The sequence below is a fragment of the Chrysochloris asiatica genome, unplaced genomic scaffold, assembly GCF_000296735.1.
Source record: "Chrysochloris asiatica unplaced genomic scaffold, ChrAsi1.0 scaffold00002, whole genome shotgun sequence".
NCBI classification, from domain to species: domain Eukaryota; kingdom Metazoa; phylum Chordata; class Mammalia; order Afrosoricida; family Chrysochloridae; genus Chrysochloris; species Chrysochloris asiatica.
Genome location: NW_006408520.1, coordinates 6,976,648 through 6,996,455, shown reverse-complemented (window position 1 = coordinate 6,996,455; position 19,808 = coordinate 6,976,648). Strand labels below are relative to the sequence as shown.

The 19,808-nt window shown below is 40.2% G+C and overlaps 1 protein-coding gene and 1 pseudogene across 1 annotated transcript; both read left to right on the top strand.

The window, feature by feature from the left end:
* The first annotated feature begins 2,858 nt into the window (after positions 1 to 2,858).
* On the top strand, positions 2,859 to 4,786 carry GPR88 (G protein-coupled receptor 88). The gene is made up of 2 exons (XM_006830913.1): positions 2,859 to 3,205; positions 3,559 to 4,786. Exon 2 carries the CDS (start codon positions 3,632 to 3,634, stop codon positions 4,784 to 4,786), a length of 1,155 nt encoding a protein of 384 aa, XP_006830976.1. The 5' UTR covers positions 2,859 to 3,205; positions 3,559 to 3,631.
* Positions 4,787 to 13,814: 9,028 nt separating this feature from the next.
* LOC102834331 lies at positions 13,815 to 19,208 on the top strand (annotated as a pseudogene).
* The last annotated feature ends 600 nt before the right edge of the window (positions 19,209 to 19,808 follow it).

Sequence of the window (19,808 nt, the reverse complement as noted above, 5' to 3'; positions counted from 1 at the left end):
TGTTGGAGGAGAATATTGAAAGTGCCATGGACTGCCAAAAGAACCAAGAGATCTGTTTTGGATGAAGTGCAGCCAGAGTGCTTCTTGGAGGCCACGATGGCCAAACTTCATCTCTCATACTTCGGACATATTGTCAGGAGGGACCAGTGACTGGAGAAGGATATCATGTTTGGTAAGATGGAAGGTCAGAGAAAAAGAGGAAGACCCCCAGTGAGATGGATTGGTCAAGTAGCAGCATCGATGGATTCAAGTGTATCAACAGTAGTGAGGTTGGCCCAGGATTGGGAAGTGTTTCGTTCTGCTGTGCATAGGGTCGTTATGAGTTGGTACTGACTGGATGGCACCTAACAACAACAACAGTATACCAAGCACTATTCTGATTCTGGAAATAAGATTGGAAAAAATCCTCACCCTGTATTAAGTTTAGTAACATAAAACTAAAAAAACCCAAATAAGAATTATCATAATCCCTGTTAGGTCAGTGCTAAGGAAGGCATGTCCCATCTTACCAGAAGTATGTGTGACAATATGGAGTCTTTCAGTGGGCATGTTAACAATCTTATAGGCAACACATTAAGTAGCAGCATCTGGGATTAAGGACTTGGAGCTCAAATATCCCATTACTATAGAACGTCCTTAAGACTAAGTTAATGTGAGATCATTTTTTTTATTTCAATGACAAATGTTAATTATAAATGATCAGAAGAATCTCCTGCACACTCACTGTGCTTGGTGTGCTTCAATAAAGACATTTGACAACAGGCATAAAGATGATGGAAAATTTTCCTTAACATCAATAAATTTGCTTTCAAAACCTTTAACCCGCTAAAGAGCAAATCTCTGATTTGTCTCTAAACTCTCCAACCCGTTTAAATGTAGTCTAACTGGGCTCAGTCCATCAGTTCAGGTTTAACCCTACTCCTATCAGATTTGTTAAGAGTCATTAACTAAGCGTACTGTTTTTGAAGGAGAAAGAGGAAAACAGAATAGAAGTGCTTTGTATTTCATCCTGAAGCATTACCCCTACAATCAGACTGAAAGGGTACTTGCTGTATGACCCAGAACTATATTTACATTAGATTTAAAAAACCCAACCCAACCCACTGCCTTCCTATCTAACCTTCAGGACAGAGTAGAACTGTCCTATAGGGTTTCCAAGACTGTAATCTTTATGGAAGCCAACTGCCACAGTTTTCTTCCACAGACTGGCTGATGGATTTGAACTGCTGACCTCTAGGTTGACAGCCAAATGCTTGATCACTGTGCCATTGTTGTTGTTGTTGTTATGTGCCATGGAGTCAGTTCTGACTCATAGTGACCCTGTACAGGGTTTTCGAGGCTGTGAATCTTTATGGGAGCAGAAAGCCTCATCTTTCTCCCCCGGAACAGCTGGTAGTTTTGAATTTCCTACCTTGCGGTTCGCAGGCCGATTCGAAACAACTACGCTACTTAGGGTTCCTTATATGTCAGATTTTTGTTGTTGTTCAGTGTCGTTGAATCAGTTCTGACCCATAGCAACTCTGTATAGGGTTTCTGAGGACTAGTTGGTGAGCTTGAACTGCTGACCTTGTGGTTCAAACCAACTTTGCAGTGTAGCTCATTAACCCACAGCATACCACATTAGGACGAGGAGGTATATTTCAAGTGTTGAAACTGGAGAAGAGAAATGACAAATTTATGAGTGGGAATTTTAGAGAATTTGAACAGACAGGACTTTGAAAATCAGAATCAAAACTTCAAATTTGACAAGAGGAAAATGATCCATTATAAGGCCAGCTGGTGGATGTGCAGTTTACAATCCTGGTGTCCTGAAATCCCATCTGTTACTTTCCCCCCTTTATATTCTATCATCATACTTCACAGGACACCTGGTGTGGTGCCACAGGATAAGCATTTGACCTAAAGGTCAGTTTGAAATGCAAGGTCAGTGGTCAGACTCACCAGCTACTCCTCTGAAATCCCATACAGGATCACTATGAGTTTGAACTGACTTGACACGGTGCTTAACAACAACAATCACACTTCAGATTGAATTAAAATTTCAAATAAATTATTTTCTCAGTGAAAAATCATTTATTTGGTGGAGGATACTTTTTTATGAAAAATTTCCCATGCGGAATTGATAAAATGAATGCAAAAAGACTCCAACATCAGACTGCAAATACCTAAGTAAAATGGAACCACAAACAAACAAAAAATTCTAAAGTGAAGAAGCATCTTTGTTGCTCATACTGTGCATTATGTAGCTTCTTTGCTTTGCCATTTGATACCACTTTTAACATCTTTACTGAAACACAAGTCAAATTTTGGGGAGAGTTGGGTGGTCAGGAAATACTGAAATTATTATTTAAATTGAGGCTTGGAGATTTTCTGTGGATCATTACCCATGTTTCACCTCACCAAATGGGGGAAAAATGAATTTCAGTTAGAATATCAAGTAATTTCTCTCTAGAAGTCCTATTTTCTCAAAATGTGGAAGGAAGAGATCAGTTCTGGGTATTCAGAGTGTACATGCATCTCACAAAAAACTTACCCCAGAATGTGTCTGACTGGGATAAAATGTGTTGGGGATATATTAAATTTTATTCTAACATTAAAAAGAAAAAAGAGAGAGCGAGAAAGACAAATGAAGCAGCATGAAAAACAGGTGAGAGAGAGAAAGAAAAAGAGAGCAAAAACAAAACTTGTTAATTATAGGACTTTCTAAGCAAGGTATTCTTCTTCCTTTCACAAGTTAGAAGCTATTGAATAATTCATGCCAAGTGTGGAAGGACTGCCTTTTTCTTGGGGTGATGTAGAACTGAGCACAAGTGAGCTTTGGGTAGGTTCACCACATCAGCCACCACTCATGCTTCTGAGCACAGGATGCTGCTCCTCTGAAGCTTAGATTCTGCTTTTGAGCATCCTTGCTGCTGTCTACCTGCTTGCCTGCCTGCCTGCCTGCCTGCCTGCCCGTCTGGGTTTGCAGCTCTCCACTTTCCTTTCCCCAGTGCTGCTGCCAGCTGTAAGACTCCCTGCAGCTGGTGGTTCCTAGCTCGGACCATGCATGTGGATACTGCTTGGGAGAAGCGGGCACTTGTTCCTGGCACTGATCCCAGCTGAGTTCTTCCTGTTGCTTTCTGGACCACAGATGCTGCTACTAAGGAGGTATTTTCTGTCATCCCTCCCTCTACTACCAAAAGCTTAGGAACAACCCTAAAGCAAGGTACCCTCCACCCCTTTTTCCTTGGCACTTTCCCCCAGCAGGGAATATCCCTGCCTTCTTCTGAAAACTAGGAGCTCCAGCTGCCAATAGCTTTGACTGTGTGTGTGCATGTATATATTTGCGTATTGGGGGAAAAGAGGAAAAAGGTTCTGTTCTGGGGCTTCCCAGGTGCCTGCTGAATGCAAAGAGGCCTTTCTTTCCCCTGGCACAGGAGACATTTCCGAGGCAGGCACCTGTCATCTGCCACCCCCGTTCTCCTCAAGCTCCTTCTCTCCCCATCCCCCAGCCCATTATTGTGCTTCAGTCCTTTGTGTCGGTGGCAGAGGGCTGAGGGGAATGTCTTTGCCCTCCAGGCAGACAAGTGTCACGATGGGCCGTACTGCAAGAAGCCAACGCTAGCTAGCGAGGTGTGAAGAGTTGGCCAGAATGATCAACTCTTCCTCCACGTCAACCTCCTCCACCACCGGGGGATCGCTGTTGCTGCTCTGTGAAGAAGAGGAGTCGTGGGCGGGCCGGCGAATCCCCGTGTCCCTCCTGTACTCAGGTCTGGCCATCGGGGGCACGCTGGCCAACGGCATGGTCATCTATCTCGTGTCGTCCTTCCGAAAGCTTCAGACCACCAGCAACGCCTTCATCGTGAACGGCTGCGCCGCGGACCTCAGCGTTTGCGCCCTTTGGATGCCGCAGGAGGCGGTGCTTGGGCTCCTGCCCGCGGGCTCCGTGGAGCCCCCCGGGGACTGGGACGGCGCCGGGGGTAGCTACCGCCTGCTGCGGGGCGGGCTGCTGGGCCTCGGGCTCACCGTGTCCCTCCTGTCCCACTGCCTTGTGGCCCTGAACCGCTACCTGCTCATCACTCGGGCGCCTGCCACCTACCAGGCGCTGTACCAACGGCGCCACACGGCGGGTATGCTGGGGCTGTCCTGGGCGCTCGCCCTGGGCCTCGTGCTGCTGCTCCCGCCCTGGGCACCACGCCCGGACGCCGAGCCACCGCGTGTCCACTATCCGGCGTTGCTGGCCGCGGCAGCGCTCCTGGCGCAGACGGCGCTGCTGCTGCACTGCTACCTGGGCATCGTGCGCCGCGTGCGCGTCAGTGTCAAGCGGGTCAGCGTCCTCAACTTCCACTTGCTGCACCAGCTGCCTGGGTGTGCCGCTGCTGCAGCCGCCTTCCCCGGGGCCCAGCACGCGCCTGGCCCCGGCGGCACAGCGCACCCAGCGCAGGCCCAGCCATTGCCGCCTGCGCTGCACCCACGGCGGGCGCAGAGGCGTCTCAGCGGGCTCTCGGTGCTGCTGCTCTGCTGCGTCTTCCTCTTGGCCACGCAGCCGCTGGTGTGGGTGAGCCTGGTAAGCGGCTTCTCGCTGCCGGTGCCCTGGGGCGTGCAGGCGGCCAGCTGGCTCTTGTGCTGCGCCCTGTCAGCTCTCAACCCGCTGCTCTACACGTGGAGGAACGAGGAGTTCCGCCGCTCGGTGCGCTCCGTCCTGCCAGGCGTTGGCGACGCTGCGGCTGCAGCCGCCGCCGCCACTGCAGTGCCAGCTGTGTCTCAAGCGCAGCTGGGCAACCGCGCTGCCGGCCAGCACTGGTGACCAGGTGTGGTTCGACGGAGGCAGAGATTTCTGGCTTTCAACTTTCCTTGGCCACCCTTGCCTCCTTCGCTCACAAAGTGTCCACTACCCCAAAGACTTGAACGGCTAAGCCCAATAAACCAGTGCGAAAATTTTGCTTTCGACCCCAGTGGGGTACCTGAACCAAGGTCTCTCTAAAAATGTGGTCCCCAAGTCTTTTCGGATGGCCATTTGATTTTTACCCTTTATTTATGTGCTACGCCAGAGACTTCGCGAACTTGCAAACTGGCATTAGGAAAGACTTTAATATATTTCAATGCAGTTTGCTTTTGAAAAAGAGCTTTGATCCCATTATTACCATTTCCACTTTCATCGTCTTACGTATGAAGCGCCTTGAGTGTGCATGAGCCAAAGGAAATAATATTGAGGAAGGAAATCATACTTTAAGAACTGTATTAGAAAGTATCTTTGTTTGATGATGCCTCTGTTATAATTTAGCCTTTGCATATATTTACCTGAAAGAGTGAAGACGCAGTTGAACACACTCGTAGGAGTTACCATTAAGACCTCAAACCCTTTTATTCTCAAAGGGTTTTATAAAGTAAAGTAATTCCCCTATAGGAATTTAGCCAGTGAGGAAAAAAAAAAAACCCCAAACTACATAAATTTATTATTTTAGTAGCTTTTTGTGTTCCCAAGACTGAAAACAGGCATAGAACGTTAAAGTGAAATATTTCTACTTTGATAATAGGTTGTCTGAGCCAGCAACCAAATTTTGAAAACAAATAAGGGATTATCTATTTTAGGGACAGATTTCACATTTTCTATAGCATGAAGACTTGTTGCTACCCTCATTTTGTAACCAATTTACTTGCCTTATGAGTGTGATTGCAGCTTTGAACATTTTGTACTATAATGGTTGCCAAGGAAAATGTCTTTCTGCTTTGTCTTTAATATTTAAAATATCTCAATGCACATGATATAATTACACACTAAAAATACTATGATTGTATAGCTAAAATTAGCTGCTATTGCATGCTCCTAGATGCTAGAACTTATTGGGCATGTGGTATACAAAAGCAATACCCATTAGATAAAGACCACTGGACATTTTACTTCTTCCAGACACCAGAAGAAGTAGCCTTCAATTATTTGAAAAGAGACACAGAGACACCTCTGGCTACCTAGAGTTCTTCTACCTTGACCTAATTTATGAGAAAACCCCAGGTTGGGACTTTATCTTGCTAATGGAACCACAGTCAAGATGAATCAATGATATATATAGTTTGGCTCTGCAAAGCCACTTGTGTTCTTTTAGAGTTTAGACAAGCCACACTGTTTGTTTCTACATAGCTCATATATATTATCATGACACTTCACATTAATCTCATGTCTGCCGAAGGAGGTGTAAGAAACTCAGTTATATATATTGAACAACTCAAACAGGGAACTATTCTAAAATGTATTATTTGAGGTTTGTTATTTTTACCTTTGATGTTCTAAATTTATTTAGAAATATTTGAAATGCAAACTTATGTGAAACCACTTTATGAAATCTAATTGGGAAGGAAGTCATTTTGAATAATCATCTATCAGTACTCTTGATTACTAACTACAAATTTGGGGCCATACAACCTTCATAAATGTGGTGAATTGGGAACAAACACTATTTACTTTTGTTGTACTTCACCTGAACATTTTAAACCACCAATGTATCAAAAACACTTGTGTGTTTAGATAAATATAGAAGTTGCAGGAAACTCACATGTTTATGGGAAAAACCCCAACTATGTTTTTCACCAATTATAGATCAGCAGTCGTTTTATTAATCTATCCACTTTGTGCATGCACCATTTATTTGTTATTAAGGTTTCATCTGCTCCCATTTTCCTCGATTCCAATATTAAAGTTCAGACAACTATTTCTCCGCGTTTTTTTCTTCTTTCTCTGGCTTTCTGTATGACTTCTTGAAGACCAGATAATGGAAGATGGGGTATTTGAAAGCTTTGCTGATAAAAATAACTTTTTTTTGTGTTGGCTTTACATAATTGTATTTCTAGTTTATAAAATTATTCCTACTTTATGTAATTAACCAGAGCCATACTCCAATACATTAAAAAATAGATATAATTTCCTGTCTGTAAACACAAGTTATTTAAGGAAGAAGCTACAACATAGCACAGAGCTGAGGATTTTTCTCTTATTGGGGGAGGAGAGACATTTTTCTAAATTTCTACTAGAAAGATCTTCCTTAACGAGATATTTACCCTTAATTCCCACTGTGGATGCTATAAAATATTCCTCCCACTGCTCCTATAAACAATTGTCACACATAAGAACTTGTGTTTTCAAGTGTGTATCTTATCAATCTTGCTAGCTAAGGTTAAGAACTACCTTACACGGGCTCAGCGCCATGTGGGAGACCTACTTTAAGTTATATTTACTGGTAATTAACTCCACAGGACTGATTCACTCTTAATTTCAAAGTAGCAATGATGTGTCTAAAAATTCCTTACTGGGGCACTAGCTGTGAGTGTTGGAGTTATTGCTTTTACAAATTTAGTTAATGGAGATTGTGTTCTTATTTAAATGAAACCACATATTATCCACAGAGTAATAAAAAATTCAAATGATTCTCGTGGGCTGTCCTACTTTTATTTACCGGCCATGCACCACCACTGCCCCAACCTGCATCCTACACACACTTTAATGGCTAAATTGTAGAACATAGGTTATAGGTATTACTCCTATAACTTCCCTCCTTCAAAAATGATGTATGTTCATATACAAGAATCCTGTTTTATACAGAAGCATCCACAGGTGGCCCTCAGGAGGTTTCTGGGTAAGACAAGTTTTCTTTGTCTTGGAATTAGGGACAGGAAAGGTTTCTAGAGTGGAGGTATTATTCTTAGGTGGATCCAGTGAGAGGATAGAATAGACTGAGGAAGAGGGAAAGGGCTTCCTTTAATTTTCTGATAAACTTCTGGAAAATATTTGTTCACCAATAGATGTGTAGTTCATGGATGTTTGAGCCTTGCTCAATGCAAATCTGTTCTTCTGGTGCCAGTCGTATTACCAACTTAATTGCTTCATGTGTAGCCTTTCTTGAGCTCTTTTGGGGATTCCAACATATTGATCTGGCCCTTTAGCAGTCTATGAGCTGATTTGACAATGGGACTTAACAGTGGAATAAATTTAAATTTAAGAACACCGATAAAGATTGTAGCTGTCCCTTACTTCCAGAGGTCTACTCCTAAAATTTGTGTGATATAGGGCAAGAACAAATGAAAGTTCGTCTTCTTCTGGGAGAAGAGGGAATCTTTTTTTCTAGTATCGTAAGGAGTTTCCTGATATATATATGCATGGACTCATTCCACATTTACTTTCTTTTTAAACATTTTACTGTGGATTAAGTGAAGGTTTACAGAAAATCAGTTTTAAATGAAACAATTCATATACTTAATTTCATTTCGATGATTGCCATCCTACCATGTAACTTCATTTATCCCACTTTCACCCTATGACTCTTGTTTATATTCAACCTTCGTTCCCAAGCCTTCTGAATGTTGTCCTTAGGTAAATGCTGCCATTTTGATTTTGAATGGTTGACCATTCCATGGTGTGCATACCTCACTAGTGTTGTTACTTCTACTATATACCTATCTACTGCTTGACTGGAAATTGAGTCACGAGGGTGAGTTCAGTCCCAGACCTAAAGGATGACCAAAGATCATAGTCTGCACTTCCTGCAGTCTCTCACTCTCTTTTTAAATGTTTTATTGTGAATTATATGATAGTTTACATGGGAGAACATTAGTTTTACATTCATTCTATCGTATATCGTTTCATTACCATGGTTCCAATCCCCTCCATGCATCATCAACCAACCAAAGGGTATACCCTGCAAGCCTGCCTCCTATACCACCACCCCCACCCCCAGTCTTCAGCACATAGTCACTCTGCAGTCTCTTTTTGACCAGTAAACCTAATATTTTAAAATAATTTTGAGTATTAGTCCACATTTTCTCCCACTCTCTCCAGGACCTTCTAACTACATTCACTTTTAATCAGTCAATTGACCACCCTTAGAATTTAGTGGTGCACTTAAAGGGTTTGGGATAGACCCTGGGAAGGAACAGTTCACACATGCCTTGAAAAAGCTCATAAGCTGTTTGTGCAAAGAATTACTGATGAGTTCCAGGTTATGAGGGACTAATGAGAAAGGGAATAGTTGAAGGTGGGCAGGCAGCTGACCTTTTAAAGCATGATGTCCATGTTGGGACCCTAGTTTTTGGAGTAGAAAGACAATAATGTTTTTACATAGGTCTTTTCCAGACGTCCTGATGACACCTTCCTTTCCTAACTCCTCCACCAGCAGGGGCCCTTTAAAAAGGGGCCACACATAGGGCTCCTCCAGATACTAAAATATCTTGAGTCTCAGGCAACAGGCGAGGGAATGGGAAGTGTTTAGAGGAATCAATCTATGAAGAAAGATAGGTGAGACATTGATGGTTATTGCAGGGGAGTAATAGGTACATGGGGATTCATTGTAGAACTTTCTCTTTTGTATATCTTTGAACATTTTCATGATGAAAAAATTAGAAAAGGAAAGTCAACCCAAACTAAGAAAGCAAACAAACAAACAGGAAATAAGGAACCAAGGAAAGAAGGAAAGGAAGAGAAAAAGATAAAACAAACAAACAAAAAATTATGTCAACGGTCACACAGCAATAAAATAGAGGAGCTGAGATCATGACTTTGTCTGTCTGAGTCCAGAGTACCAGGTAATTGTAACAGTCACATGATAGGGATAAAATCAGAATCCCTTCCTCAGGGTGAGGAGTTTCCTTCACAATGTCACCATTGCTTAATTTTACAAATTGATCGCTCATTGCTTTTCCCCTATTTTGAAGTTCTTCTAGAGATAGCCTTTTAAACATGTCCCATGGTCTATATCTGAGTTTTGATTCATATTCAGGCACCTTTCTGATGTTCCTCTCTTCTTATCATTTACCTAACATCCTGTCTTTTTCTAGGAAAGCTCACTTAATTTCTCCCTCCTTGCTAGTCTGCACAGCCCCAGGCTTTCCCTCTACAGAACTCTTGTACCACTTTGCTCTTACCACATTGTTTCATATTATTTCTGTCTTGATGTATGTGTCTTGTTTCCAAAACTAGATAGAAAAATTATTTTAGTTTCTTTTAAATTATTTTTAGAGCAAATACCACCTTGTAATTTTTTATATTCCTAGTTGCTTGAAATATGATAGATATTGAATATATATTTATGGAGTCCTGGTGTGGCACTGCAGGATAAACACTGGACAGCAAGGTCAGTTTGAATCACAAAGTCGGCAGTTCAAACTCATCAGCTGTTCTTCGGAAACCCTATACAGCATCTCTATGAGACAAAACTGGCTGTATGGCACTTAACACCACCAACAACAATATACATAGTTAATGACAATAGTAATTTTGAAAGAAAAAATGCTATTCCTTTCCAAAATAAAATTTATATTTTCCTTAGTGAGACAGATGTAAGAATAAATTTTAGTTCCCAACGCATACCTTGCTAAAGATATCTCAGAGTAATTATCACCTCAGAGTATGGGTTTATAAACACAATATATAAATCACACGCTGTTAGTGATGTCATTTTGGGGAGATTTAGACTCTTGTCATATCTAAGGTCTCTTTAAATGGACTAAAGCAACATTCAGACATTTCAGTTCTAATTAATACTTTCCATTCTAGGCCCAAGATGTACAGTTATTTGTCAGGGCCTTACAGACAAAACTGTATTTTTGATGTGCAAAAGCCTTAAATGTTGCTGTTTAGTAAAACTCTACAATTATGCTAGGACACTAGGAGAAATAACCTGGAAAAGAACTACAGTTCCTCCGCACCCCACGCTTTGTCAGTTCACTAAATGATAAACATGGGAAACAGCTACAGCTCCTCAGGTCCTGTTTCCTGAAATTCTTACCAGATAGAAAGTGCTTTAATTTTTAACTTTTCCTGGGATAAATTCAGTCTGTTATGCCCATTTTTCTATTCTCAGGGGGTAGAAAAATATGTAGCATCCTTTGTGTAATAATGGCATAACAAATATTCAGTTTTTAGATAAATGAAAGTTCTATGAAATGTCAGTATGGTTGATTTCCTCCACTACAACAAAAAATTGACTCTCTGAGTTATATTTCTTAAAAATAAAGTTGGTTTTGTTAATTCAAAAGCTAGTATCTGTTTTAATAGAAGATTTGTAAAATATAGAAACAGAGAAGAACATATATAATCTATCGGAGTCCTGATGTGGCGCCGTAAGATAAGCTTTAGACTGCAAGTTTGATTTGACCCTCAAGGTCGTGGGTTCAAACTCACCAGATACAGGGTCACTATGAGTATCGAAACTGACTCCAGGGCACTTAATAACAACAACAACAACAACAACGGCCCACTATGCAAAGATAGTTGTTATTGTGAAGTGCCATCGAGTTGGGTCCGACTCATAGCAACTCTGTATAGGGTTTCTGAGAAACAGCTGGTGAGTTTGAACCCATGACCTTGTGGTTCAAACCCACCTTTCCATCCAGCGCTTATCCTATGGCACCACACCAGGACCAGGACACCAAGATTACCACTCTTAATATTTTATTGTATTTGCCTCGTCTTTTATCTTTTTTCTTATGTTTACTTGTTTATGCATAATTACAGTCAGAAAGTATATATTTACCAGTATGAAAAAATTGTGAAAACTAAAAAGTTTCTCCCAAAGGTTACTTCTTACATCTCATTGGTCACATGGTCACCCATAAAGAAAATTGGGCTGTGAAACTCTGGTACTTAGGGGAAAAGTGATTATGACAATTGGGCATTTTATAAAAGGAAGAAAGGGAGAGGAAGTCAAATCAGGTACCCCAAACTGTCATAAATATTTTCTAATTTTTATAAATTCAGTGACTTGCTCTTGTTATTGTCAGCTAGTTAATTCTGACTCATTGTGAATTTGCATAGGGCTTCCAGTGCGTGGCTGGTGGGTTTGGATCACTGACCTCGTGGTTAGCAGTCCAATGCTTATCCTATGGCACCACACCAGGACTCAGTACCTTAGGTCAGTAAAAAAAAAAATCTTCAGAATATAGGAACATTCATATTTATAGTTAATAGATGTAGAGTTATCATTTTATGAAACTCCAATTTGGTAAAGAGAAAAAAAAAGATCTTGTAGAAAAGCTATAACTTGTTGTTTATTAGTGCCATCAAGTTGGCTACTTTACGTATAACAAAATGAAATATTGCCTGGTCCTCTGCCATCTTCATGAATTGTTGTTATGTTTGATCAGTTGTTTCGAAACTGATCATCATGAAACAATCATGTGTTGTAAAGTAGAGGATCAATGGAAATGAGAACGGTTCCAGTGAAATTTATCGACACAGCAACTGCAACAATGAACTCAAACATACTACAACCCGCCAGACTTCTTTCTGGCAGGCAGATGGCGGAGCAGATCTGAGGCTATCTCAACCATCAGCATTCAGATGATTAGACTGTTTCCACATTTATGTTCAGAACACATTGGGTTCTGGAAGTGACCAATAAGAAGCACCCTTCTTCATTGTTTGAGTTTTGAACCAAGTTAAAACAAAAGAAAGTGTGTAGCTAGTGAACCAAAGTATCACCTCTTATAGGTAAAGGTGAGGTTGGAGGATGTAACTTAATGTGAATGTCAAAATGAATTTGCTAATTCCTTATCTAGCAGTCCAGTTCTTAAAACAGCAGGTCAACTAGTTTTTACTGGTTTAGGTGGAGAAGGAAGGATAAAGAGACCATATCTCTTGGTCTTGTTGTTATTGTTAAGTGTCATTGAGTTGATTCTGACTCATAGCAACCTTGTATAGAGTTTCCTAGGAGCAGCTTATGGTCCAGTGCCGATCATAGTCCAGTGCTGATCCTACACCACCACACCACACAGAGAAACAAACTTGGACTAGTGGTCATTGCCTCATGCATCAGGTAACTTACTTTACCTCTATGTTGTTAAGTATTGGTTCTGACTCACAGTGACCCTCTATAGGGTTTTTAAGGTGAGGCTGGTTAACTCCATGGGGTAGACGAAAGGTGGAATTAGAAACCAAAGCAAACAGTCCATCTCATGGAAACCAGATGGGTGAGAAAAAGACGTTCTTTAGAATTATGCTGTTGTTACACTCAAAACCATAAAAAAAAATACCAGACTTACTTTGGACATATTGTCAGGAGGGGCCAGTCCTTGAAGGATATCATGTTTGGTAAAGTGGAGAATTGGAGAAAAAGAGGGAGACCCCAGTGCGATACATTGGCACAGTGGCAGCAACAATGGGCTCAAATGTAGCAACGATTGTGAGGTTGGTGCAGGACTGGGAGGTGTTTCACTTTGTTGTGCATAGGATCGCTATGAATTGATACTGATTTGATGGCACCTAACAACAAAAACTGGTCAGATCAAGATTGGTGGAACCCTTAAATCTATGGCTCTTATGCCCCCTGGAATTTAACTCATCCCTCTGGCTCAATTGTCAGCTAAACAATGGATGAGTATATAAGAGGAACACTAACACTCATAAGGTAAACACACCTTAGAATAATTAACAATTTGAGATCAAAAGAGCAGCATTTACTCAAGGGACAAAATTCAGAAGTGATAGGAAATAAGGAAGCATTGGAAAAAGGAAACACCAGGAGGATGTGGGATACATGATGTTACACTGAGGTAATTACAATCAATGAGATAAAACAAAATACATATAAATTGTTGAATGTAAAACTGATGATCTGCCCTGTAAACTTTCACTCAATTCATAATAAAAACTTAAAAAAAAAAATTGTTATTAGGTGCTGTTGAGTCAGCTCTGACTCACAGTGACCCTATGTACAACCAAATGAAACACTGTCCAGTCCTGTGCTACTCTCATAATCATTGTTATGTTTGAACCTGTTGTTACAGCCCCTATATCATTCCATCTTGTTGAGGGTCTTCTTTTTTGCTGATCATTTACCTTATCAAGTATGATGCCCTTTCCAGGTACTGATTTCTCTAGATAAAACGTCCAAAGCATGTGAGATGAAGTCTTGCCAACCTTGTTTCTAAGGACCAATACAGCTGTACCTCTTCCAAGACAGAATTACTTGTTCTTTTCACAGTCCCTGGTATAGTCAATATTCTTCACCTATACCATAATTCAAAAGCATCATATCTTCTTTAGTCTTCCTTATACATTGTCCAGCTTTTGTATGCATATGAGGTGATTGAAAATACCATGACTTGAGTCAGATATACCTTAGTCTTCAACATGCCATCTTTGTTTTTAAACACTTCCAAGAGGTCTTTTGCAGACGCTTTGCCCAATGCAATATGTTGCTTGATGTATTTGACTGCTGCTTCCAAGTATGTTGATTGTGGACCCAAGTAAAATTAATTCTTTGACAATTTCAATCTTTTCTTCATGTATCATGATGTTGCTGATTTGTCGAGTTGTGAGGATTTTTGGTTTCTTGGTGTTGAGGTGTAATCCATATTGAAGTCGTGGATCATTATCAGTAAATTAGACTATATATTCTAAAAATATGTTGTTCACTGTCATTGAGTTGGTTCCAACTCATAGTGACCCTGTGTAGGGTTTCCCAGGAGGGATTTGTGGGTATGAACCACTGACCTTTTGGTTAGAAGTCCAGTTCTTATCCCAAAGCCAGCAGCCAGTGTTTTAAAAGTAGAATATAGTCAGGAGTGATAGTTCATGGTGAAGTAGATCAGATGAGTCATGCCTTGTTTTTCAATCTAGTTTTATCACATAGAGGAAATTCCTTCCTGTTTCTGACAATAAGTCAATTGTCATTTGTATCAGAGGGTGTTAGCCAAGTGTCATTTAAACAAGATCCTATTTAACTGCAACCTTAAAGCGTAAACAAATACAGTATCTAGATTCAGAAAAGAATGATTTTATAATTTTCTGAAGTATGATTAAAGAAGGAGATGCTCAGTTTGGAGAAGACTAAAATAAGGGTGTTTTCAAACACCTATAAAGCAGAACAATCATGATATCTTCCATGTATTGATAATGTGATATGTGTTAGTCCCTGGGGTATGCACTTTATATGTTACCTTTTCTAACTGTCAGAGTTCCTTGGTGGTACAAATGGTTAAGCACTTGGCTGCTAACCAAAGTTAGATGTTTGAGTTCTTGGAACAAAGACCTGGCAATTTCTCCCCTCCAAAATCATTCATTGAAAACCACATGGAGTACAGTTCTACTTTGACACATGTGGGATTATCATGATTTGTAATCAATGACAACTTGTATTTAAGTTTCACAACAACTCTATGAAACAGGTATTATTATTATTATTGTTACTGAGTTTTATGATTGAGAATGCTGATTCTTTGCCAGGTAGACTTGCTCAAGGTGACCCTGCTGGCAAGGGAAAGAGTTGACAATTGAATTCAAATGTGACTGATTCCAAAATTTAGGCTCGTACACACAATACCAAACTGCAGAAGAGGGAGAGAATGTGTTGTGTGTGGTTCTAGAAGCAAAATTTGACTCAGTGGGTGGGAGATAGATTTCAGCTTAATATGAAAAAAATCTTTATCTCAATTATAGGTGCTCAAAATAGTTTGGGCTGTCTCAGGAAACTGTGATTTCCCTAATACTTGAAGAATTCAAGTAGGGTGTGGAGGACTAATGCTGGAAAGGATGTCAGTATTAGGTGGGAAGTTTTACCAGATTCATTCTGAGATGTCTTTCATGTCTGATTGTAGAATTATAACATATTTCTTCTTCTGCTGGGAGGTAACAAACTTTTTCTTGCCCTGAGCTGATTACATTTTAAATAATTAGTAAGAGGAAATATATTTTACAGTAAGAAGGCATGTGTTTGGCTATAACTTCACTCACAACAGCCAATGAAGAAACTAGTCTAGGTGACCAGGGATGCCCCCATTGGTCACAAAATACATGAATATGCCAAATTATTGAGAGTGTCACATCCCCTTTTCTGCTTTTCTTTGTTAGTCTCCATTTTCTTCCCATCTTATTCCAAAACATACTTTTGGAATACAAGCCGAAAGAAATATATTTTACTTACATTTTCTCAAGGTAAATATTAGAATGATATTATTACCCAATTCATTTAAAATCTCTTCTATGCATAACATAGAGTTGAGCAGGTTTCAGAGAAGACTAGTTGGATCAGAAATAAACTACTGTTAGCTCCTGTATAAAAGCTACCTTTGATGAAAGTTGTTCCTGGATGAGTTTTTCTTATATGGCAAAGTCCCAAGACGTTCTAAACCAACATCTACTTGTAAATTCAGAACTGGCATGGCACCACGACAAATTGACATCTCCTACTGTTTTGACATAATGAGAGACAGATAGAAATATTAACAATCCCCAGTACAAAAGCTTGAGATAGAGTTATTTGGATTTGTTGAAGACAAATAATAGACTCTACTGTGTATAATATATCATTAATATCACATGCAAGTAAAATTTTGCAAAAGATTTTACTTTACAATGCAGGGCTGGGGAGTGTTTTGTTCTGTTGTGCATAAGGTCGCTATGAGTCAGTACAAACTTGACAATACCTAACAACAACAACAACTAGCAACAACTGTGTATAAACCAAAAATCTTTGAACTCTGGTGCTTTCCAATTTATTTGAATATAATAGTTTGAAACTTTTCAATTTGTCGTTGTTGTTAGGTGCTGTCAAGTCAGTTCCAACTTATAGTGATATCTACAATATACACAGTAGAATGAAACACTTCGTAGTCTTGTGACATCCTCATAATTGTTGTTACACTTGGGCTCGTTGCTACTGCCACTGTGTCAATCCATCTTTTTGGGAATCTTCCCCCTTTTTGCTGACCCTCCATGATGTCCTTCTCCAGGGACTGGTCCCTCCTAATAATATTTTTGAAGTATCAGATATGAGGTCTTGCCATCCTGGCTTCTAAGGAGCTCTCTGGCTGGATTTCTTCCAACGCAGATTTGTTTTCTCTGGCAGGCCATGGTACTTTCAATATTCTTCTCCAACACATGCATCAATTATTCTGCAATCTTCCTTATTCATTGTCCCACTTTCACATGCATATAAGGCTATTGAAAATATCATAGGTTTGGGTCAGGCACACCTTAGTCCTCAAACTGACATCTTTGCTCTTGAAAACTTTACTTTAAAGAGGTTTTGTGCAATAGATTTACCTAATCCAGTACATCATTTGATTTATTGACTGCTGCTTCCATAAGTGATGATAGTTGATCTAAGCAAAATGACTTTTTTGACAACTTCAATCTCTTCTCCATTTATCATTGTTATTTATTGGTCCAGTTGTAAGGATTTTGTTTTTTTTTTACATTCAGGTGCAATCCATACTGAAGGCTGTGGTCTTTGATCTTCATCAGCAAGTATTTTAAGTCCTCTTCACATTCAGAAAGCAAAGTTGTGTAATCTGCATATTATAAATTGTTCATGACTCTTCCTCCTATTCTGACACTACATTTTTCTTCATATAATCAAGCTTCTCAGATTATTTGCTTAGCATCAAAATGAAGTAAATTTGACAAAAGAATAAAACCCTAATATACACCTTTCCTGATTTTAAACCATTCAGTGTTTCCTTGTTCTGCCTCTTGGTGTGTGAGCAGGTTTCTGATGAGAACAATTAAGTGTTCTGGAATTGTCATTCTTCACAATGCTATCCATAGCTTGTCATGATTCACACAGTGGAAAGCCTTTGCTTAGTCAATAAAGCACAGATAAACATCATTCTGGTATTCTCTGTGTTCAGTCAAGAGCTTTCTATCTGATGTCATCAGTGATATTCCTTGTTCCACATCCTCTTTTGGATTGGACTTGTATTTCTGGCAGTTTCTTGTCAATGTTTTGTTGCAGCCTCTTCAATTATCTTCAGCAAAATTTGACGTGCATATGGTTTTAGTTGATGGTTTCCACATTCCAGTGGCTCACCTGTCTTTGGAATGGACACAAATATGGATCTCTTTCAATCAGTTGGCCAGGTAGCTGTCTTCCAAATGTCTTGACATAGGTGAGTGAGTGTCTTCAGTGCTGCATGAGTTTATTGAAAGATTTCAAATTGTATTCCATCCATTCTTGCAGCTTTGTCCCTTGCCAATGTCTTCAGTGAATGGTGGGCTTCTTCCTTCCTGAACTTGGGATGTAGAAATGATGTTCACTTACCCTTTTGTTTTACAAAACAAAAGTGTCTTTTATAAATTTTTTTAAAATTATTTTTCTTGTCATCATTATCATCATCGTCAAAAACTATTCAACAACAGCTCAATAAAGAGCATTGAGGTTTTATACAGGTTAGCTTTTGCTGCATGACATACTGCCCCAAGACTTAAAACAGCAATCATTGTCTTTTTCCTACTAACTGCAGCTTTTGGCAGAGCCATTGTGAGTCTATGAAGGCACTGCAGCCGGCTATGTTTCCTGGGCTTCCTCTTTCTCGGTGTTCATTTTATTTCTACAGATAGTTATCATTTCATATATAACTAGAAGAACGTGTTAAGATGATGCTAAGAAGAAACCCCAAGCAAGGACGCATAGAAAAAAAACCCAGCCCACACTGACACATTCCAGTCTGTCTGGGCACAGGCGCAATCTGCCGTCGGGTCGGCAGACCACCTGGAAGAGGAGATTGGATTCACCATAGACATAAAAGAGTTTCCTAAAACATGGTGAGAAAACAACACCCAGTGCCAATGTCTCTTGGTAGGGAACCTGCCCATCCACATCACCGAGGAGGGCGAGCCAAGCGAGGTCTTCATCAACCAGGACCGTGGCATCAGCTTCATCCGCCTGGAATCCAGAACACGGGCTGAAATTGCAAACGTAGAGTTTGCCTCAAAGCCTCATGCATGAAAGGCTCTTGAAAGATGTGGTGACGGAGCGTTCTTGCTAACAACCACCCCTCGTCCTGTCATTGTGGAGCCCATGGAGCAGATTGATGATGAAGATGGCTTACCAGAAATGCTCATCCAGAAACTGAACAATATCACAAGGACAGCAGTTTCCATGTTTTGCTCAGCCTAGGACATTTGAATTTGAGTATGCATCTGGATGGATGGCTCTTGATGAAATGGGAAAGCAGCAGCGTGAGCAGGATAGAAACATCAGAGAAGCCAAAGAGAAACTAGAGGCAGAAATGGAAGCAGCTAGGCATGAACACTAATTAATGCTAATGAGGCAAGTTCTAATGAAGCATCAAGAAGAACTGAGATGCTTGGATGAACTCAGAAACCAAAAACTGCAAAAACACAAACAAATACAATTAAGACACGTAGGACATCGTCTTTGTGAAGAAGACACAGAAAACATGAATAACATAGGCAACAGCAAGAGGGTTTTAAACCAAACTATATGGAAAATGTTGTGTAATTTTTATGGGAGGAATGCTTTTAGAGATAAAGAAGAAACAATTCAGAAGACAAATTTTATTAAATAGTTGAAAGACATGGTTTTAGTACACACTTCATAGGCACATTTGCAGTCCCTGGGTTAGCAAAAAACTGCTCCTATGTCTTTTGGTCAGATTTATAGGTACACTGAAATCAGTGCATGATTTTTATTAAGTCTTTTTTTGTTGTTGTTAAACCTTATTTTAAGGCAAGAGGAAGCCCTAGTGGTGCAATGGTTGAACGCTCAACTACTAACCAAAAGGTCAGCAGCTGGGTATCACATTAGAGAATTTTCAAAGACCAGTGACTGCTTCATTGCAAATACCTTTTTTAAACAACAAAAAAGATGACTATACACATGGGCCTCACCAGATGGAATAACAGAAATCAAATTGACTACATTTGTGGGAAGGGAGGGTAGAAAAGCTCAATGTCATTAACCAAAACCAGGTTAGTGACAGACTGTGGAACAGATCATCAATTTTTCATATGCAAGTTCAGACTGAAGCTGAAGAAAATGAAAACAATGCCACAAGTGTCAAAATATGATATTGAACCTATCCCACCTGAATTCAGAGAC

Excerpts from the sequence above, each read along its gene's own strand:
- GPR88 (XM_006830913.1), top strand. The coding sequence starts at position 3,632 with ATGATCAACTCTTCCTCCACGTCAACCTCCTCCACCACCGGGGGATCG.